Source organism: Suncus etruscus, chromosome 13 (genome assembly GCF_024139225.1).
Source record: "Suncus etruscus isolate mSunEtr1 chromosome 13, mSunEtr1.pri.cur, whole genome shotgun sequence".
NCBI classification, from domain to species: Eukaryota; Metazoa; Chordata; class Mammalia; order Eulipotyphla; family Soricidae; genus Suncus; species Suncus etruscus.
In genome coordinates, this window is record NC_064860.1 from 10,972,501 (window position 1) to 10,996,041 (window position 23,541).

Sequence of the window (23,541 nt, forward strand, 5' to 3'; positions counted from 1 at the left end):
AGGTTGATTTGAATTTCAAAATAGATACTTTGAGAAAAGAATGAAAATTTCATTTTTAGCATGAAGCACTTCATGGCATTTCAAGGAAAAGACAAGATTTATAGGTAATGTATATGATATTTACATGCAGGTATGTTAATATATATATACCGTGCTCCAATATGATTTTCAATTTGAAATAGTTTGAAGTAGAAAGATACCTGCTTTCTATATCATGTATTGTGTTTTGGGTTTCTCAAAACTTTTGATAAGGTTGAAATTTGAAACCACATTATATTTCTTTCTGAATTTTGAGTCAGATGGTATAAGCAAGGGAATTCAAGCAAAAATGCAATGAGTGGAAAAATACAACTGATATCTAGATTTTTATAGAAGTTCTATCAGTTACGGGGTTTATTTCTATAAGTGCATTTTTTATTTTATTTTATTTTTTTCGGTTTTGGGCCACACCCGGCAGTGCTCAGTGGTTACTCCTGGTTGTCTGCTCAAAAATAGCTCCTGGCAGGCACGGGGGACCATATGGGACACCGGGATTCGAACCAACCACCTTTGGTCCTGGATGGGCTGCTTGCAAGGCAAACACCTCTGTGCTATCTCTCCGACCCTATAAGTGCACTCTCCGACCCTATAAGTGCATTTTTACATAATCACCGATTGCCAGTTTTTTTTTTAGCTATCACAATAAAGGTATTTTAATGCTTTCTTCACTCAAATTGAAAGAGATGATATTTAGAAATTTATGTCCAGTCATTTCTATCATACTCTGATGTCTAACATTTTTGTTGGTTTCTTTTGGGAGTGAGGTGCTCTGAAGCAGTGCTCAGAAGGTCAATGGTGTTCATTGGGAATTCTTGGTCTACTGGGCCAAGCAATCAGTGCAAAGACCAAAGGATGTGATGCTTGGGCTGTGCTGTACTGCCGATACTGGAACCACTCCAGTGGTTTGGAGGGCAAGATTCTGGGCTCTCAGTGATGCTGGAGGACTGTATGCTAGACATACACTAGTGCATGCTAGACATGCACTCTACTGCCTGCATTATCTCTCAGTTCCAATTTTTTTTTCTCTTTCCCTTATTTTTGGTGTCAGGAATCAAGCATAGTACCTCCCCATTGCAAATCAAGGACCCTTCTTTATCACTGAGCCATATTGGTAGTTCTGTCTAATCATTTTGGGGTGTTTATGCTATACTGTGAGACCCACAACAGAAAAGGAAAACAAATACAAAAGATAAAACTGCAATTAAACGGTTCTTTATTTCAACTAAAGATCTTCCCAGAGAATATTTAGATACAATTATAAGTGAACAATAATGAATAGTGTATAAATGAGTTGCTCCAAAAGATTAGTCATTTAATAGGATAGTTTGAAAAAAATATGATATATATATATATATATATATATATATCCAGTGTCATACTATGCACAGGACATTGTGCTACAGTCTAGTGACATAATATAAAGCACAGTCATAGCAATGTGCTGAATAAAGTTTTCTAACAGGGTAAGAACACAGTGTTTAATGAAATACATAATTATCTTTAGAATTTCTATAATTCCTTGGAAAATAGAATTTTTCATTCATTTTAATTATCATACGTTATAAATCTTTAGGGAATTTTTTTATTCATAGTGGTTTTAATAACAGTTAGAATTTATTGGATGCATGTTTTTTTCAGGTTTGATATGATTCTCTATAATTCACTTAATAACCCTGTAAGGTTTATTATTTTTGAATTCATGGTTATAAGCGAAACTCCAAGATATATAGAAAAAAACTCTAGTGTTACATAGTTTCTTCCCAACTCTCTAGTAATTGGCTTGACTGTTTCTCCTAAAACTAAAATTTCCATGAAAGTAGAGGCTGCCATGCTTGTATACTTTCATGTCTGGAGGGCTTGCGCTGAGCTCGAAAAAAAAGTAAATGTTCACTATATAATGACTTGGAAGGCAAAATATTGAACATCTTTTGATTCTGTCAAACAACCATTAATTTTCTCTTATCTCACCTGTCAGAGGAGTGTACAGACATGATCTTAGGTCTTTCTACTTCTAGATTGAATGTGCTGAGCTTCACACACAAAAAAGTCTGATGAGTAAATATGAGTAAATAGTGAATAGTCTAAAATTTTTGATACAAATAAAGGGGTTGAGTGAACACAAGAAACACAAACATACGTGTAACATCCAGAATCCTAGGCTGACTCTTCTGCTAGTTAGCTAGATCTTTAATACATGATTCTCTCCAGTCTTTTCCTACATTAACATCAATAGACTTCTTCCGTATAATACTCAGATGAATTATTTTTATTTGTTAAAAACAGTGTTTCTCTAATAATACTGGATGATTTGAAAGTACACCCCAAATGGCAATTTGTATATTGATATTTTTAGTCATGTAATTATTACTCTAGAAAAGTTGACCTAATCTGCTTATTCTCAAATTTTACTGTATATTAGAATATTTTGGAGGGATTTTAAATAAAGTACACCTCCTTTACTCCCAAGAGATTTGGATTTCTTAGTTTTAGGATCGACCTACCAAATTAATGCATAATAACTAACCAGGCATCAAAAATTTATATGAATGTTCTAGATCTTGAAGGAACATCACCATTCTTGATGAGTAGTGGATATTTAATCTAGAAGTAACTCTATGCCTACAACAAATTAATTGGTTAATAAACTGCCTCATCTGTGTTGCCTGGGTAAAAAACACTGGTTGAGTTTGAGAGACCACATCAGCTCTGCAATTCGTATTTTTTTGTTTTTGTTTGTTTTTGAGTCACACCTGGGAGCGGCGATCAGGACTTATTACTGGCTCACTGAGCGTAGAAATCACTCTTGGCAGGCTTGGGGGATCATATGGGATGCCAGGGATTAAACCCAGGTTCGTTCAGGGTTGGACACTTGCAAGGCAAATGTTCTACCACTGTGCTATCCCTCCGGCCCAGCTCTGAAATTCTTGAGTGACACAGTTATATGAAAACAATGGAAAATAACAGCAACAAAAACTCTTAGACTTGTAAATCATGCTTTGAAAATTACTGCATTTTTTCTTTCAAAAGGGATGTTTGAATCCGACGTATTTTATGGGAGGGGATCAGTTAAAAGACTATCATGAGTGAAAGTCATTGGAAGAAGTTTGTAGCTTTCTTGAAAAACACAATCTGTCAATGAAGGTGAATTTGATGCAGTATGTCAATGAAGGTCAATTTTCAAGCATACTGATTGCATCTAAATTCCAGAATAATAGAACTTGCATGAGAAATCTTTGCAGGTTACTTATGAAAAGAAATCATTGTTAGAATAAAGGAGTCAAGGTGGCACACTACCATCTTTATTTCTCTCCAGTGGGGTTTTCATTTATCAACTAAGGCATTGAGAAAGGTCACCGTAAGCAAGAGTCTTAATATGTATTTGGACATATTTGATGATATCTACGTTTAATTACATGTATATGGGGGTGCAGTTTATTAGATACTTCTGACAAAGTTCTCGGGTTTTGATTGGATCATTAGTTCCTCTCTTTTCTAGTCCATTGAGATATCTTGCCAGCCCAATTTTTAGTTCTGTTTCTTATATACATGAGCACAAAGAATCGTAATTCTTATGATAACTTGGGGCTTTGGACCATACCAGGCAGTACTCGGGTCTTACTCCTGGATCTGTGTTCAGGGATCACTCCTGGATTTGATTTAGTAACATACAGAGTTCTGAATATCTAACCTGTGTCGCACAGTGGAAAGCTGCTATTCTACATTGTAGACTCTTTCATGATCACTTTTTTTTTTTTGGGGGGGGGGGGTGTCACACCGGCAATGCAACGCCAGTTACTCCTGGCTCTCTGCTCAGAATTCACTCCTGGCAGGCTCGGGGGACCATATGGGATGCTGGGAATTAGAACTACCATCTTTCTGCATGCAAGGAAAATGCCCTATCTCCATGCTATCTCTTCTGCCCCCTCATGGTCACTTTTCAATGACATTGTGCTTTAGCAATTTGCTGTCCTTTACCATTTTATATTCAATTGAAACCTAAGTTTGTTTTCCATTTTTTAAACAAACGTAAAGAGCATATTTAGATTATTTTTCAAAATGTTTATGAAACTGATTTAAGATTTTTTTTTTTTTTGGTTTTTGGGTCACACCCGGCAGTGCTCAGGGGTTATTCCTGGCTCCAGACTCAGAAATTGCTCCTGGCAGGCACGGGGGACCATATGGGACGCCGGGATTCGAACCGATGACCTCCTGCATGAAAGGCAAACACCTTACCTCCATGCTATCTCTCCGGCCCCCTGATTTAAGATTTTTATATTGATATTTTTAAAAGATTTTCATCTTCTTTGGCCTGACATTTGTATGTATTTTTATGGTTTCTGTAATCAAATATATTTGTAGTCTCCAATCAGTAAAATCGTTTTCAAATATTACTAGAAAGAAACTTAGTTATATTTCTTCACCATCATCAGTGAAAGATTGTGAAAATAATTAAGTTACATAATTTCAATAAGTTCTTAGTTGTAAGAACATTTGTGTATTCCTAGATAATGAAGTGTACTAATCAATATGCTTGGTGGTGGTTTATTGATGCTCATTTTCCTCCCAGAAACAAGTGGTATTTATTTTATGATAATTATCCAATGTCTTTCATTCTAAACTTTGTTTTCATTATAAAGAGTTGAAAGACAAGACTGCTAATGGAAAAAATGCTGAAAGAATTCAGGGATAAAATGTAAATAAACTTCAAGTTAAATAACTTGGCTGAAATGAAGAAGACACATTATTTATGCTAAGTTATGTTGAATTCCCTTTCCTGGAACTTCTGAGAAATAGGATAATTACTAACTCACTCTTCTGGAGTTTTTGTTTTATTTATTTTATGATTACAAGCGATTGGAGACTGTTTTGGAAAATTATAGTTTGGGGTATAAATTGGATGTTAAATGACAAAAGAGTGCATTATGTCAGTACTAGGATTTTATTATCTTTATTATACTTTACACTAGCTTTGTATATTCTGCTCAAAACCACTATAAAACCATTAGACAGTGGTGCTATTTTTCTTTGGTATGCAATATTACATCTCCCGGAATATTCCAAATGATGAATTGCCTTCTCTGAATCAAGATAAGGTGCTGGATTCTAGGACATAAGGCTGGACCTTCTAAGTTAGAGACTTCCTGTTTGAGACTTGAAAGTTTTTTTCCTTTTTAAACTAGAGGCATAGAAATATTTTTACCTGAACACAGGACGCCATTATTTTTACTCTTTTTGTAAATAGGTGTTAAGAGTCTCTACGTGTGAACTGATACACTTCTGAAGAATACTATTAGACAGGGTCCAAACCGCTTGTCCTGTGGAAAAGGAGTTTGAATACCTTTAACCAAGCTTTAACTATTCAAGAAGTTGGAATTATTCTACAAAGAAAAGGGAATTTAATGCTGCTTTTCCTGGTAGTGTTCTATCCACTTAATGATAATTTTCCCTTTCTTTTTATTTCGAATAATAATATCTTCATTTAAACACCCTGATTACAAACATGATCGTAGTTGGGTTTCAGTCATAAAAAGAACACCCCCTTCACCAGTGCAACCTTCCCATCAGTAATGCCCCCATCTCCTCCCTCCTCCACCCCCAAATATATTTGAGACAGAATTTCTACATCCCTCACTCTCTGTTATTGTTATTTCTCTAACTGCACTTACCACTCTTTGTGGTGAGCTTTATATCATGAGGTCCTTCCGGCGCTCATCTCTAGGAATTATTTCAATGTCTTTTATTTTTCCAAAAACCCATAAATGAGTCTATCCTATGTAGGAAAATTTCTTGATGGCTGCATACTATTCCCTTGGGCTAGGTCTCCTTGTTCCCTTTTTTCTGCCTCATTCTATGACTAACCTAGTTGGAAGAGCTATCTGATTACTCTGGGAAAATGTAATCACTCTTGCTTATTCCTTTTCTTTCTCTTGTTGCCACTAAAAAGACCTTAGTTAAGAGTTAATAATAAGGCCAACATTTTTCTTGCTTAGAAAAGGAAGAAGAGTTCTCACTTACCAGTGGATTATCTCCTATGGGTGTGCTTTGAGGAGAAGCCAGGTGCTGGCATTACAATTTGTGGTACAAATCTCCTTCCTGTGTAGAAAAGATGCAATAAGTATATACTAGAAACTGTTGAATTTTTCATTTTGTGTAGTATAGCTCACTTTATAATAGTTCTGTATAGGTGTAATTTTAGTAATCTATGAACGATTGAAGAAGCTATATCTACAGAACAGTCACACCTATATTTCAGGCAACCCATGTGGAGATCAATTTGATACAACTATAATTGGGAGGGGCTAAGCATATGTATTTATTGTCCACAGGTGAGTAGTGTCAGTAAATCTTCACCCATCTATGAGAAAACAAAAACAAAAACACCTATGCTTTCTTTTTCTCTTGTGTGTAAATAGAAATAGACATTAGACTTAACAGTTTCAGCTCTGAATCTTATGTTGTGTTTTAAAAATTAAAATACAACAGGCGCTGAATGAAATAAGGTTTTGGGGACCATCAAAAATGGCATTGATTTGGAAAATGGACAGTTCCCTTATATAAATAGCAAATGGGGGAAAAATCATGACAGCTCTTCATAAACATTTTATTCTGGGGTGTGCTTGTTTTCTGGAACTACCTCTACTAAATCTCCTGTCAGTCTTGAAACTAGAAGGCAGAGAAGCTTCTAGTGCTACAGCCAACTGCCGTGTAGCCAGAGAAACAGGCAACAAAAATAGAACACCAGGATTGCTCTGCGTGGGTGAGGCAGAAACCACATTATGAGCAAAAGCTTCCAGTATTATTTTAGAACCAATACAGAGCTCTGCACTTCTTTCCTCTCTCTCTTCCAAAAAAACATACACTACAAAAATAAAATGAAATGTATGTGCATTTGCCCTGTTGGAATTAGGAAGAATTAGGAGGCTTCATTTCTCCTCTCTCTCTTTCTTGGGAAGCAGCTTGCCAGGATGGATAGACAGTGTGCAAAGCAAGTGTGGAGGGAGGAAAGAGTTAATGGCTGCTAAGGCCCTGCAATAGAGAATTATGGTTTGAAAGATAGAGGCTGGACAGCTGGGTCTGCTGGGGTATTTTTAAATGCATTAATGCAGGCTCCAATCACTCGGCCATGCTTGACCTATTTTTGGCTCAGGCCGACCATTGTTCTATTTCTGTGCCTGTGGGCCATGCTGTTGTTGATTCATATGCAAATGGATTATCAGTGGCTTTAGCCAACTTGAGCGGAGAGAGCCCAGAAAGGGGGAAGGCGCCCACAAACAGATAGAAGAAGGGCACCAGCTGAAGCCACTTGCAGAACTAGGGATTGTCGCAAGGAAACTCTAGCAGCCTGAACCGCGATAAGCCAGGTTTAACTGCTTGATTTTTTTTTTTTTCCCCTCCTGGGTAGAGTGACTATTTTTCTCCTGATTCTATGACCAAGCAATAAGCCTGAAACACATTTCCTATGTCCCACCTGCATTTAGTTTCCTGGATAGCCTAAACTCCAGAAAGCCTTAGTATCTACTTGGTCCTTTTCAGCTTTGTACACAGGTTGGTAACAGGGGGAAAAAAAGTGACTCCAGATCCAGTTGAAAAAAGTGCTGGTCCAACTGAACAGAAAAAGGAAATCATTGTTGAAGTTTTTCCTCGGCTTGCTTTCTCCCCAGGGAGGAGGGAGGACCAGGGAGGGTAGCTCCTGGGCAGAGATGAATCTTTCTTGAGCTGAAGTAAGAGTGATTAGAATATGCTGCAGACAATTTACGAGAGTGACTCGTGTTTTTCCTCAGATGGGGTGGCTGGACGGGAGCAGCTTTTGGCTCAGCAAAGAATGCACAGTATGATCAGCTCAGGTAAGTCCCACTTTGGAAACTGAACTGAGACGTTTGATGTGAGGAAGGGGTGTGTGTGTGGGTTGGGGATGGGGTGGAGGGGGGAGAAGGGTGACGCTGGCTTGGGAAATGCAGCTCAGAAAAAAAAAAAACAAACATCTCTCTGAAGGAGACGCTTTGCTTTGCTTTTCCCCGGTGGATGTTGCTATTGCTGTTTTCTTGGTGCGTCTGTGGGGTTGCAATCAAATCCCTTCCATGACTGGGTCTGTGGATCTTCAAGTCTGTTTAGGAACTGCTTGTTCCTAAATGAGATCACAAAGCTTCTGATGAAGGAAGGAGACAGGGATAAGGAAAAATGTAGTTGGGGAGTCAAAGGGGAAAAGGGGTGTGTGTGTGTGTGTGTGGGTGGGGGGGGGATTTGCCTTACTATGCAACCCAAACCAGAAGATATGTGCTGATCTTAAGCTTTTCTTTCTTTTTTTTTTGAATGGGAATTGAAATATCAGGTAAGTTACTATCCGGAGCTTCAGCAGCCTCCGCTTGCCTGATGATTTTATATTTACAGTGTACATGCAAGAAGCACTTCTATTTATAGACCTACCTTCTGAGATGTGTGTTTGCTACCGAGTGGCGTAGGTACTTTTTTTCATGTGGCTTTTTTTTCTCACCAGCACAAACTGCAACTCTTTTGGAATGCACTTACATTTTTATTAGCAGATGGTTATTTTTTTCTTTTCTTCTGAGAAATTGGGGAAGCCTGCCATTGCCAGACAGAAGCAGTAGCAGAGGACAATATAGATGTGTTAAATGCAGGTGTGTTTTTAAAAGGAATAATAGTAGCCGATTTGGCTGTTTCTCCTTTCTCTGGGTAAGTGCAGGCGCCTTCAAGATGGGTTGGTGGGAGCCAATGCTTGGCATGCTATCGATATGTATTTTTTACAAATAATAGAATCTCACTTGTAATTATTGCTTTTCTCTTGACTTTCCAGCAGCTAGTTCATACAACTAGAAGGCTTTTTTTGTTTCTGTTCTCATCTCAGTCTCAATGATCAGAAAGTTCTCACTGACCATTTTTAATTCCTCTGTAGACAGAATCATTCTCCATGACAAGAATGTACTATAAAGCAACGTTTTACTAGAGAGCTCAGTTTGGTTAGAAATATTCCACAGGTTGGCATGATGTCTCTTTTCATGTGGACCTTCTCTGCCTCCACAGACCTATGTTGGAAGCAAGTTTTTCAATAAACCTTGGTTAGTTACTATAATTTTAGGATGTTGGGTCAACAAGGGATAGAATAGAAGATCAAGTTATACAATTAGCATGTTTCTACTTATGTGACAAGAATTAGGAGTGTCTGTCTAGCTACCAGAACTTAAGCACATGGAGCAATGCCATGACTATTGATAAAAACCTAGCAAGGCTTCAACCTGGAGAGATGATGGTATTTCATTTCTGAAAGGTGAACTGACTCTTTAAACACAGCTTTTGTAGCCATCTTTGTAATCCTGTAGCTGTACCTCTGTGCTACTAGTTAGATATTACCTACTAAAAAATTATAAGTGCCTTCTAAAGAGAACCTGCCTACTGACATCGCATCTTCAAGTGCCTTGCTAGCTTGGTGGTTTCTCAACACCTTTGAGAGTTGCACTTAACTTTCTTTTCATTTGTAATCGTCATTTTTCTGACAGTTAATGATGGATATCTGAAATAAAAATGTTTTAAGACGTGAATGTGCTTGGGACCATCCCTGAAATTGTCGAAGGAACAAGCACCAGCTAGTAAATGAAAAGTCATTTAGATAGACACTAGTTTCCAAATCTGCCAGGTATAAATAAGAAAAATCAAGTTATTAATTTTTCAAACTTAAAACAGAAAAATATTTTTGTTTTTACCACCAGGATGTACTTTGTTAATAGAATGTCTTTAAATTCAGTTCACCCTGTCTTTCTTGTGTCCTTCCTCAAATGCACTGACTTACAAACTTAGAATAATCAGGAGTATTTTATAATTGTGATTCTTGTTTTCAACCCTCAAAATTCTGATTTTCATAGAATTTGAGGTTTTTAAAAATATTTTTTAGCAATTCATGAGTGAAGTAAGCTTTGAGAATCATTGCTATAGGGAAGTGATAGTTGCTGGCTGTTCAGATCGATAGGGTTGATCCTGTAAGTTAATTGCCAAAGAGGGATGTGTTTTATTTTTTTTTATTTTCTTTTGGGGTCACAACTGATAGCACTCAGGCTATTTCTGGCTTTGTGCTCAGAAATTGCTCCTGGCAGGCACTGGGGACCATATGGGATGCCGGGATTCCAACCAACCTCCATCCTGACTTGGCTGTGTGCAAGGCAAATGCTCTACCGCAGTGCTATCTCTCCTGCCTGTTTGTAGTTTTAATTTGTCTACAAATCTTATTTAACTTCCTTTTTGGATCTCGGCCTCAATGCCAAGTCAGTTGATTAACATAGAGGGGAATGGAATCTTTGGATTATGGATCTCAAAAAGGAATAGAGAGTAGAAGGATGAAGTGCAGAGTAGTGTGAGAGCACTGTTCTAGGAGTCAGATCTTTGTGTTCCAGGAGGAACACTACTGCTAGTCAACACAGTAGTTGCATCATTCATTTTATGCTGAAGAATAATTATGTCTTTCTGCTACACCCTGGCAGCATATCAGGGTAAATGTAACAACAGCATGCTCTAAAAGTTATGTTGTTCTTTCTTTCTTTCTTTCTTTCTTTCTTTCTTTCTTTCTTTCTTTCTTTCTTTCTTTCTTTCTTTCTTTCTTTCTTTCTTTCTTTCTTTCTTTCTTTCTTTCTTTCTTTCTTTCTTTCTTTCTTTCTTTCTTTCTTTCTTTCTTTCTTTCTTTCTTTCTTTCTTTCTTTCTTTCTTTCTTATTTGTTTATTTATTTATTTATTTATTTTTGGTTTTCTGGGCCACATCCAGTGACACTTATAGGTTATAGCAAGCTATGCATTCAGAAATCACTCCTGGCTTGGGGGACCATATAGGACACTGGGAATAGAACTCAGGTATGTCCTAGGTCAGCCGCGTTCAAGGCAAATGCCCTACCACTGCGCCATTGCTCTGCCTCCAAGTCTGTTGTTCTTGATATATTTTTTAGGGAATACGTTGGGACCCTTGCTTTTTAATGCTATACCTTATCTCACTGAACAAACCTGATAAATTCAATTGCATGTTACATGGGAACATGTTTGTTTATTTTTTCTTTAGTTACTTAAAATTTGGTTGTTCCCTTTCTTCTCTGTAAAAATTCAATCTTTTCCTGTGCTGTCTGTGACTATTAATTAGAGCACTTAATGTGTTGTGAAATATTTTATTATACAAAAAGGCAAATAAATGGCTCATGATATAGTCTGCCATCTACCAGTGGCAAGATTTCTTGAGAAAAATTATTTAGAAAATCTTATTTGGGGAGGGAAGAGAGATAGTACAAGGATAAATAAAGGCTTTGTATACTTTGTATGCAGCCAAGCCTGGTTTGATCACCAGCATCACATGTGGGTTCTGCCAAGAATGATCCCAGAGCACAGAGTTAGGAGTAATCCCTGAGTAGAGCTCTGAGTGGTCCCAAAATAGACAAAAGCTTTATTTGTTGTTGTTAGTCATTGCTTTATTTTTCAGGTTATCTAGTTGATTTGTATGTTATGAGTTAATATATATATATATATATATATATATATATATATATATATATATATATATAATTTTCATCAGGGCTCTTTATTTTGTATTGGATTGTGAATCACATTTTCCAGTTTTTCCTCTAACAGTGCCAACTATCCCAGTTTACATATTTCAGGTAGAGTTAAATTCTATAGTATAAAGTTACAAAATAACTTTTTAGTTCCAGAGTTCTATAATAGAGAATATTAGGGTTCAGAATGAGGAGCATATTTTGCTACCATGCCAGTTTCCACTTTCTTGGCCTCCATGGAACAAACAAGTGATAACTAGAGGAAAACACTAACTTATAATAAATATTGACTCAGCACTCAAGAATAACTGGAAAGCAGAAGGTGTTTTCCAGGTGTGCTCTAAATATATTCCTAGAAAAACCATTAAGAAAATATTAAAGAACTGCAGAGATAATACAGAGGGTTGGGCTTGCTCAAGACCAGGGTTTGATTTCAGATACTGTGTATGATCCCTTGATTGCCACCAGGAGTAATTACTGATTGCACATCTAGAGGAGGCCAGAAAAAAAGAAAATGAAAGAAAAGAAAGAAAATATTGGGATGTTACTATGGAAAAATTTCTAGGGTTTATGTAGCATATGTAGTAAGAAGTCAATTTATAGTGAGGGATAATTTTTACAATTTATAATAGTTTGGGACCACACCTAATGTTGCTACTAGCTCACTGGTTCACTTATGACTCTCTACTCTTGGGGATTATTATTAGTTGTGCTCAGAGACTATATGGGATGCCACAATTGAGCCCTCTTGGTTACTGCAAGATAAGCATTCTACCCACTATACTATTGATCAGTTTTATTCTAATTAAATCCTAGAAATTAATAAGACCCACATGTCGAATGTTGAACATATCTTTACCAATTTCAAAACTATTTCCCCCTCCTATTTGGTGTTTATTGATGAGACATTGGTGACATTTTAGATTCAATAGTCAGTTATGTTCAACTTGGAAACTGAGATTCCAATTATGAAAATGTTAGTCAGTGAAATGCTGCTGTCAAGTCAAGAATCACTTTGATATTCCCTGTAGTTTCTGTTTTGCCATTTTCTATCTCTAGTTATCTGTACTTCCAAAACTGTTATCAATTGGGATGTTTGATAGGTAGTAGTGTTATAGGTAGTATAGTGTTAGCTATAAATAGACCCATTTAGAATGGGGCAAAGAATGAGTATTTTTATAATTTGGTAGCAGATAATGGCAACATCATTGTTATTTCTATTAAGTAATAGCATTCAACAAATTCATTCAGAAAACTAAAGTAAGCCTAATTCTTGAGTTTTAAAATTCTTATTTTAAAAATGAAAATTTGAAAAGATGTATTTAAGAAATTCTTACCTCAGGCAATAGAATGATGATAAAATTGTTTATAAACCAGTAATAAGGACCTTCCTCTCATTCACATATTCAGCAATAATTGAACATAAGAAAAGGTTAAAACCTAATGAAATATGTCTCTGGGTCTAAAAGTCAAACAGAAAAGTCAAAGCCATTAATTAGAAAATAGTGGAGTCCTCAGATTCCATATAATTTTTACATAGTTGAAAACTTGCTGAAAATTTTTACAGGTTTCTAAATTTGAAGAGAAGCCAAGTGATTAAATAGATGGATAACTTCAGTGACTTTGTTTTAGTAGTTTTTTGTGGTCATCATGTTGGTATTTTTTTTTTTTTTGTGACAGGAAGAATTGAAAGGATTTTGAAAAGAAACTAGTGAAATGGAGGGAGAGGAACTTATACTGTCTTAGTATTGAGAAGGTTGCTTCAGAGCAACACTCTAATACTCTGGAAATGACCTAGAGCTTTTAGTATTGAAATACCCTTATCTAGAGTAATATCATAAAGAAAGCATAAAGAAAGCAGATTATTGAATCCATGACTTTGTCTAATAATTGCTACTCACAAATAAAGCACCTTGATAAGGTCATCAGTTCCAGAAAACAAGAGGATATAGATGAGAAGATACAACAGTAGATTAAAATAAAAAGGAGATTAGACATTTAGGGAGAAAGATTGAGAATAAAGAAACGCATAATGATTAGAACACAGATATTCATTGGAACTAGAATGCAACAGAATTCATATCGTAAATATTTTTACCAAGGAAGCGGAAAGAAGGCTTAAGACAGAATGAATGAAAATGGGAAACAGATTAAGACAATTGAAGAGAAGTCAATAAATACAAAGAGAGTATAATAAAAAAAATGTTTATTAATTCCCTAAAGCTGAAAACACTGAAATAGAGGACAATTGTGCAAAAATAAAGAAAAGAGTATAACACACACAAAAAAAGCTGTAGATTAAGAGTTCTTTTGGAAAATGGCTGTAAATACTCAACACAGAGCCAAGTCCTAAATAGACTATTGCCATTCCAAGTGATGACTTATTCCTCAGGGATTCATATGAAAAATTTAAGATCTGTGGTAGAGAGGATATTCAATGTATGGGACTTGAAATGTCTTATCAAATGCAACATGCACCATGTCAGAATATAAGGAGAAATTTCTCAAGTTCTAAATAAAGTGCAACCCCATTTTCTACCCTAGTAAATTCCCAAGAAATAAAGGAAATTGATTTACATGGTGGATATTCTTAATCATAAAAATTTTATAGTCATACCCATACGATAATGAACAGATGAACCTAAAACAAAATCAAGAAAAGTTTGAAAGATTAATGCGGCAAAGACTAAGTCTGCTTAAAAAGTTGTGAGATCATAGTTATGTAGAACAAATAGCAAATTTTATAAAGTAATAATTTTCAGAGACAAAACAGAGGAGGGCTGGAAGTTCCAGCTCATGACATGAAGCTCACCATAAAGAGTGATGAGTTTAGTTAGAAAAATAACTACATTGAGAACTATCCCAACAAAGAGAATATATGAGGGAAATAGAAAGCCCGTCTAGAATACAGGGGGGGGGGGGGATTGGGCGTGGAGGAGGGATATTTGTGACATTGGTGATGGGAATGTTGCACTGGTGATGGGGGGTGTTATTTGCATGACTGAAACCCAACCACAATCATGTTTGTAATCAAGGTATTTAAATAAAATTTAAAAAATAAATAAAATAATACTCAGAAAGCTAATCAACATGAAGGGAAACATTGGGGGAGAGATAGATGGAGGTATAGTGTAAAAGTGCTAATATCTTTGCTTTTGAAGCAAAGGACATAATTTATATTTATTAAAATAAAAAAATTAAAAAAATAACTTAAAAAGTTGTAAACACTAATATTTAATTGTTTTTAATGTAACTTTTGGTCTTTTTGCTTAATAGAGAAAGATCTATTATTCATAAAGTCCCTTCAGTTGTAGTTTTTAATTCTCTTGAATTCGTTTAAGTTTCTAGTTTTTGAATAAAGTAATATTAATGATATGATTTCATTTTTTATAAAGTATTGTATTGTCTATCTATCTCTCAGTAGAAATTAGAGAAAATAATTGGAAATTATATATATATAACAGTAGCTGTCATAAATAGTAGATACTTTTGTTTTGATCATAGTATATTTTGTCTAATATGATTTTAAAAATTATTAGTATCAGGCCACACCTAACCAATATCAGAGGGCCAAGACTCAGCTGTATTCTGGCCCACTACTAGACTACTTGGGCTACCGGGACCACCTCAAGAGTGCCAGGGAGTTATGCAGTTTTGGGGCTCCATTTCATGTACTGTAGATGCTATGCATATGCTTGTCCACATGGGAACATGTATAGCTTTTTAGAATAAAATAGTTTTAATTACTTAAAAAATAAAAAAATAACTTCATTACTTCTGGGGGGCTTGGGGTCACACCTATTGGTGGTTAGGACTTATTTCTGGATCTGTGCTCATGCATCACTTCTGGCAGAACTTGAGGGATGATATAGATTACTGGGAATACAACCAGAGTTGGCTGCATTAAATGACACTTAAATAAAATAAAATAATTGTGAATAAAATTTCTATCTCTATAGACTGTAAATCACTAATTTTAGAAAGGAGAGAACTGATAATATTGTCTGGAGTATTACAGACATTGATTATGAATTAAAAGAAAATATTTTTTGATACTAACTTTGAAGAACACAAAAATTGAGATGTACATAGTAGTACATTAAAGAAAATACATATTAAGTATATTTAAGTACATTAAAGAAATATATTAGAAATATTAAAAATTATATTTTGCCATTATGTTGCTATAATTAATATATTTTCAAAGTAATGAACAAGTCCTGGGAATGCTAACTGCAGTTGAACATTTGTATCATAATTGGAATACTTTAAAAGCAAATTTATTGGAAGAAATGTTCATGAAAATCACTAATGAAAATAAAAATTTCACCAGATGAGATTCCAAGATTAATTGTGACAGTGCTTTGATCTATCCTCATTCTATTTTTTAAATTTAATTCTTTATTATTTAAAAGACATTTATATATTGAACTATGATTTACAAAGTTACTAATAGTTGAGTTTTAGGCATATAATATTTCAATACTAAATACTAATCTTATCACCATTGTGAATTCCCATCAGGTTTCCATACTCTATAATCTCTCCCCTTTCCCATTAATTTTTATTTGTTAATATAGATTGAAACATCAGTGGCTTGGGCTTCCATGTGGCACCCTATCTATTGGGATTTTTTTTTCCATTTTGGTTCTTAGGAAAATGAGAATAAGGAAATGGAAGGAAAGAAGCCTATCTGTATTCACTAGTTCAGTATTCTTCCAGGAAGTCACACAAAATAATTTTAAATTATACAAAAGCTTTTATAGTACTTGAAAGATCTCTACTTTTTAGTAATACCAAAGTAACAATTATACACATGATTATTCTATGATGCTATGGTTTATTAATACAACATTCAGCAATTATTATCCTTTATGAAAATATAATTCCTATTCATTAATTTAATGTTAATTTTTCCATAGTAAAATCATAAGTAATGGACATTTTCTATATGTGTTATTTAAATATACAATAATTAAATCCAATGAAAACCACTACATTTAAGGAAGATGGAAATTTACTAAACCACAGAGTATAGTTAGTCATTTACTTGTGATTAAATTCTTTGCATGTTGATAAGGTTGGAAATACCCCAGATTTTTATTTTTACTATTTTCCCATGTGACCTACCATTTATGCTAAAAAAATTAATCTACAAATTTTGTTATGTAAATGTCATTTTTCAATCTGTAAGGTAAGTTTTGTTGAATCTCCTAGCCATATTTCAATTTCATTAAAGTATAAAAATGTCTGTTTTTTTAATTTAACAAACAAAAACACCAAAAAACATTTACAGAATTTTTCATTGAATAACATCATAGCCTAGATTTCCAGATTTTCTGGAAAACCCATATAGGTTTAACTAGATATCTTTGGTGGATGAGATTTAAATTTTAGTTTTTTGAGGGGAGGGAGTAAGGATTTTGAACCACACAACAGTGCTCAAAGGCTACTTCTGACTCCAGCGTCATGTTCAGAGGGTCATTCCATATGGTATTCAGGGGATAATATGATGACAGCAACATGCAATACCGAGTGAAGAACTCAGACTTTTGCATGCAAAACATGAGTTGAATGTTTGAAGCTACTTTCCTCTGGTCTAATTACTCTTAATGATGCTTTCTAAATGTGCTTATAAATAAAGTTCTAGTATATATTCATGGTTTTGTATTAGGTACTATTTGTTTTAGATAGAATTATTACCATTAGTTACCCTTTTCATACATATTTATTCTCTGCTCTGACTATGTGTATTTTAGGATATTAGTGATTGAACTTATATTTCGTCATATTTCAAGATTTTTCTGAGTCAAAAATGAACTCATGTAATTTCCTGACCTCTTGAAGCGATATAGAGGTGTTGTAGTAGTACCCTATTTTGCAAAAAGAGAAAATAGGTTCAGAGAAACTTACTGATGGGGAATATGACTAAGAACCAGTTGGGTCAGGTTTGGATTTTATTTCTCAGCTATTGGGTTCCAGCCACTTTCCTTCCAAGAGGAAAAATTTAGCATCTGATAATGCTTCTCATATCTATCTGGGTGCTAAGGAGTACAATTATCTATATTTATAAACAAACGTTAGGCATGCTGCTTACTCCTTTGAAGCATGAACAGGCAACTCAGCTGAAAGACTTTTTGGAAGAGGCTTACATTGAAGATTCCAGTGTTTGATAATTAAATTAGAGGAAATTAACACCATCCAGGACTAACACCGGCTTAAGGCAACTTCTAAATTCCATGAACTCAATGACGCAGAGCCATGAGCAGAAACTGTGCGTAGAAACAAACATCAACAAGCACTTGGCATATGTTCCTCAGTGCCCATGGTGTCTCACAGATCAGAAGGGAGAGCATTACATTGTTTGAAATCAACACTCATTACTAATATACCTTTTCAGAATAAGGTGGTTTTTTTTTTCAAGTGTTAGCATGGCGGTGTTCCATTTTTTTAGAGCCCCAATATTTCAAATGCCACATTGTGCTTTACCTGAAAAGGAGGGTGAGTCACATTTGTATTTCCCCTCAAATCCTGATTTTAACATATGACCTCAAACTCTTGGACCAAAAAAAAAAAAAAAATCTAGACAACAAAATTAGGTTCTGCCTGTTTTGAATATATTTTGGTCCAATTTGGATATTTTGAAAGAAAACTGGATGTAATGTCTCTATGCATGTAATTTCTAGTCCATTTCAATTCAATTTTATTTTGTTACATGTAGAGTGTATATTCAGAAAGTGAAAGTGCTTCATGCAATGAATCAGTCACAAATGCTAATATAGTCATTATTCAAGAGACAACTTGTTGACTTGCATGCACTGAAATTGATAACCTGACTTTCTATATGAGTCTTGAACCCCTCTTTATTAATCAATACATTGTAAAAGCATTATTGATTGACATGTTAATGATGAACATAATTGATTACCTCCCCTGAGGAAAGTAGCTTTCAGAGATCATTAAATGCATTAAAATCTGCAGATGCTCACATGTCTGTGGTTCCCTCAGAAGGCTGACTCCTTTGGGTCAGTTATTCTTAGCTTCGGTATTTCTATCTTATGGCATTGCAGGTCTAAGATTAGCTTGTTAGGCGTTATCATGCCATCTGAGTTACCTCCTAATATAACTCTACACTGGAATGCTTATTTATAGAAAGAGCATTCTGTCATTTTTGGGTTATTTCTAGTAGTTTAAATAAAGAAGAATAACATTCATGTGAAACCACAGATTCCTTCCTGCTGCCAAAACAACATGATAACTGTCTGTTTAAGGGGCAATGATGTTTAAATATGTGCTTAGGGTGATGGTCCAATTCTTTTTTCTCTCAGCCACCTTGACAGATAGGGGAGGCTTGAGGTAGTGATGTCTAATACCATGGAAAGGCAAAACAGCAGCCTGGATGCTTCTGTCACCGAGCAGAACACACAAGTCTCTGCTTGATGATGACAGCAAAAGACACAGAGGGTTTATTTTTAGAAACAGTCATTGCTAAGCTCTGTTTGTTAATGTGACTCCCAAACAGACTTGCTCATTGTTGACCCTTGCTCTAAAATGGTGGCTTCCACTTGAACACCCAGGTGGGCACACATATACATATTAAAAAAATGTAAAAACAGCTACCACTAAGAAAATAAATAGACCTTTTTTAAGAGACATGGCTTTTATTGAATTCTCTAATAGCTCTAGGATACTATGTTCCTTGAAGATTTATGAAAAATAATAAAATGCTACAGAGATAGTGACCAGAAGTGTCTAACATGTCGAAAATAGCTGAGTTGATTGTATCAGAATGACTTTGAGAAATATATAGTTTCCAATTTTATTGGCACACTGTATGAGATAAATCTTTAAGATACCATGATATGTTAATGTGAAATAATTTTCTTAAAAATACAGGAAAAATCGCTTGTTATTTTGGCATGTCTAATCCTTGATGAGTCCAATGTATCTTATCTATAATTAAATGTACAGTTTAATTAGATCTCTTAAACTGTGTGCTTAATTTAAACCTTAGTAATTGATATCTATTTCATTGCACATATTAAATTATAGTTTAATACAATAACTTCATATTTATATATTTAATATAAAGTATTGCTAGAGTACACGAAGGCTAAATTGTGACCTCAGTATATTGTATCTGACATTAATAGAAATTGTTCAGAAAGGAAACCTGAGAGCATATAGAAATATTCACAATATTGTATACTATTATTTTCTACTAACAATAAGTTATATTTTCAAAAGATAAATAAATATCCTGTACTTGTGCTCAGTAGGAATTTGTCAACTGACACAGCGAAGGAAGAAATACACTACAATGAAAGTGAGTTTTCAAAATAAATTCAGAGGGCAGTAGAATTCTAGGAAAAAACTTTTGTCTTAACAACACTTAATGACCAATTTGGAGTTTTGTGAGATGGTGTATTTAAAACTCTGTTTATTTTCCTCTCAAAGCTATTTGAGAGCCAATTGTTTATTGGATGTGCAACGTATGGAGGAAAACAAAGAAGCATCTGATTGACTAATTATTCAATTGAATGAGATAGGAAGAAGGGTTCCTTGGCAGTAATAGGTATGAAGGACAAATAGAATCCTGGAATGGAAAATGACCTATGATAGTCACAAGGGGAGCAGAGATAGAGTAATCAATACAACAAAGCTTTTCGAGACTAAAATAGGAAAGCACATCTTCCCAATAGGTTTTTCCTCAATGTTTATTCTGGTCTACGACTATGTATAAAGGCATAGTTAGAATAGAGTAGTCTTATTGAGTAATTTTAGTCTCTGTTTGTGTTTCTGTCTTGGTCAAGGGATGGAAGATTTTCTCAGTGGCTTGAAAAGCAAGCTAAGCAAAAACTGTGAGTTAGGTTTCTCTGTTTTCCCAAGAGAGACTGGGGAATTGAGTGACCGCTCCTTAAGATTAATACTGTTAACTAGAAATTATGGACTATTTAGAACTCAGTGTCTAAGCTTCCTCACAATAGTTCTTAGATCCAAAAACAGACCCTAACAATGCTAGATCTTCTTCTTAATAAATCATAAAGAATCAATCTTTTGGTTTAGGAAAATGTAAACCCCTTTCTTTGATGGCAAATGAGAATTGGGTCAATATATTCAATATATTCATGTGTGAAGTCTGTGCACTTTTTTCTAAACACAGGGTATTTACATTTTAGAGGTATATAAAATACACCATTTGTTATCCAGGTCATTGTTGAGACCTCACTTACAGCAAGTATTTAATTTAGAAATGTCAGAGAGTGGCAGGAGGAGGGGATTTAAGAAAAAAGGGGGATTAAAAAACAAAACAAAGAAATGTCAGAGTGCATCTCTATATTTTAATAAACTAATTTATAAACACACTGTTTAGAATATGTAGTATTCATTTTGTTCATGAGATTCTAATAGATTTGGGATACCTATTTGTGACAGTTCTTGAGTAGATTTTCAAAAAGGTGATGAGTCTCTCTCTATATCTATGCATCATCTATGTATGGATGTATGCATATACATATCTATCATCTATGCTGAGAAAATTGTGAGTTGACATGTGATTTTCTCTGTGTTTAGATTTTTTTATGCATAGAGAACAATAATGACTACATGTGGTAGGACAGACAGACATTTCTCAGGGATTGACACATTATCTCATACATTTTATGCCTCATGGGCTTTCCTCTCAGCATTCCAATAGATCTCAGTCAAATAGAAAGTACAGTTAACAGCAAGTAGGAAGTTTCCTGGAGCTATTTTCATCTCCACTTGCTTCCTCTTCCACTTGTGAAGGAGATAGGGAAATATTTCTTGAGGGGTAGGCAAGGAATTTTGTGAAGCTCTAAGAAGATTGGGACTGATACAATGAATTGAGCAAAAACACTGTAGTTTAAGAAAGAAATGAATCACTGCATTTCCTCCTCATACCCAAGGATTGGGTCATTCAATGACTCCCAATTGAGCACTTACCAGCTGTATGTTTCTTTGGTTCTTTCTATTTAATTTGTAATTTTTTATGTAGAGATAATTATAAAATATTTTATAAATTCTTTCTAACACACATATATACTTTCTATTAATTTTCATCTAGCTATTTCTGTTGTTTAATTTAAATATTTCTTAGTTCAGACCAAGGAAATGGCTTAAGATCTGTAGTACATTATCTATATGTGGGACTCTGAGCATCAAATACCACTTGGGCACTTCATAATTCCCTGAGCACTGCTGGGAGTGACTTCTGAGCACTGCAGATGTAACCCCAAGGCAAAAACAAAAAAAACAAAAACAAATAAAGCAAAAAGAGAAGTGTCACATAAGTTCATTTCATTTAGTTCTTATTGGTAAAAACCATAGTTATTACAAATTCAGATATTTTTTAATAACATCCCTGTTCCCTACTACATATATCTGTCGATATAGCACCTTCTCTCTTTTTCTCTCTCCAGAATTATATGTAGGGTATTAAACATTTCCATTTACTGTCCTACGTAGACCATGCCTATTTATATATATTCCTATTCTCTAATCAATTATATAATAAAAAGATGGTGTTTTATTTCTATTTGTTTTCTCTTTAGTATCTAGCACCTAACTCAACTTCTTGAAACTAGTTATAGATGAATGGTTAAAATAAAGAATATAAAACCAAAACTTTAATTTCTACATGTAAGTGATTTTTTCCCTCTCATTTGAAAAGTTAGTTCTCAGGTTCTTTTGCAAACCTGAAATCTTGCAAAGTGCCTTTGACTCAAAAATTAATAACAATCATTAGGGAATAGAAATTAAAATGACATCTAGTACTTTCAGAAAATGTATATGCAATGACACTTAAAAAGTTAAAACAATTCTTATCAACGGGAATTTTACAATATTCTTACTGGATTCAATTTTCAGTGTGTAATACCATTAGCAATTTCATTATCTGTGTGCCTGTTTGCAAAATTTTAAGTGTGGGATAGCTAATTATAAATGTCCTGAATATAAAGGTATTTTTACCTAAGGTAAAGAATGAATTTGATTGTGAAAATAATCACAGATTTGATTTTTCAAGTACCACTTAATATTAATCTCTTTTTATCTTATTTATGTTATCTTTTTTAGATACATTTTTAAGGAATAGATATTTTCATCAACAATAGTACAGGTTTGATTCTTACTATTTGCTACTTAGAGTTCATCTCCATTTATTACAGAACCAGTTCATTGCCTAAGGTGGGGAAAGTTGTGATCAAAACAGGCACTTGGTAAACAATTTCATAATCAAATTCTTAATACTCATGTCATCTGGAATTTAAACATTAAAATGTAAGAATAGGGCATTCACATCATAACATAGAAGATAAAAATAAATGAAAAGAATAATTAAAACTAATAAGCTTTTAGGAGAAAAATAGTATCTTTCGAGTAAAAGGGATGATGGTGAAGAGAACAGGTTTAATTTAAGTAATAAAATAACTTTCCTCCCCATCCAGAGCAGCTTTCTTATTATGGTTTAAAATGAGAGAATTAAAGCTTAGAAAACAGAGTTTGTTCATCATATGGGTCTAGAATGGGTCTAGAAGGGCCAGAGAGATACTACAGTGGGTAGGATGCTTGCCTTGAATATGGCTGACCTGTGTTTGATGCTACTACATTTTATGTACTACACAAAATTCATAGAGTCTTCACTCTCTAAGTGAGTGCACTGAGAGAAATAACTACACTAACAACTATCATGACAATGGAAGTGAGTGAGAAATAAGAATGCCTGTCTTGAATATAGGTGGGCTTTGGGGAAGGAGGAAGTTGGGGGCATTGGTGGTTAGAATGTTGCACTGGTGATGGGAGTGTTTTTTATTTTGTTTTGTTTTTTTGGGGCCACATCCGGTGATGCTCAGGGGTTACTCCTGGCTATGTGCTCAGAAATCGCTCCTGGCTTGGGCGACCATATGGGACATATGGGATGCCGAAGGTGGGGTGGGGTAGGGGG

The 23,541-nt window shown here is 34.7% G+C and overlaps 1 protein-coding gene across 2 annotated transcripts in view; it reads left to right on the plus strand.

The window, feature by feature from the left end:
• HDAC9 (histone deacetylase 9) overlaps positions 1-23,541 on the plus strand; it is a 950,572-nt gene that overhangs the window by 368,430 nt on the left and 558,601 nt on the right. Inside the window, exons 1-2 of one of the 2 annotated variants that reach the window (XM_049785708.1) lie at positions 7,196-7,400; positions 7,821-7,883. In XM_049785708.1, the coding sequence (XP_049641665.1) occupies positions 7,862-7,883 (22 nt within the window). In that variant the 5' untranslated portion in view covers positions 7,196-7,400; positions 7,821-7,861. Of the gene's footprint in view, positions 1-7,195; positions 7,401-7,820; positions 7,884-23,541 lie in introns of those variants that run through there. The other variant, XM_049785709.1, reaches the window with a different exon arrangement.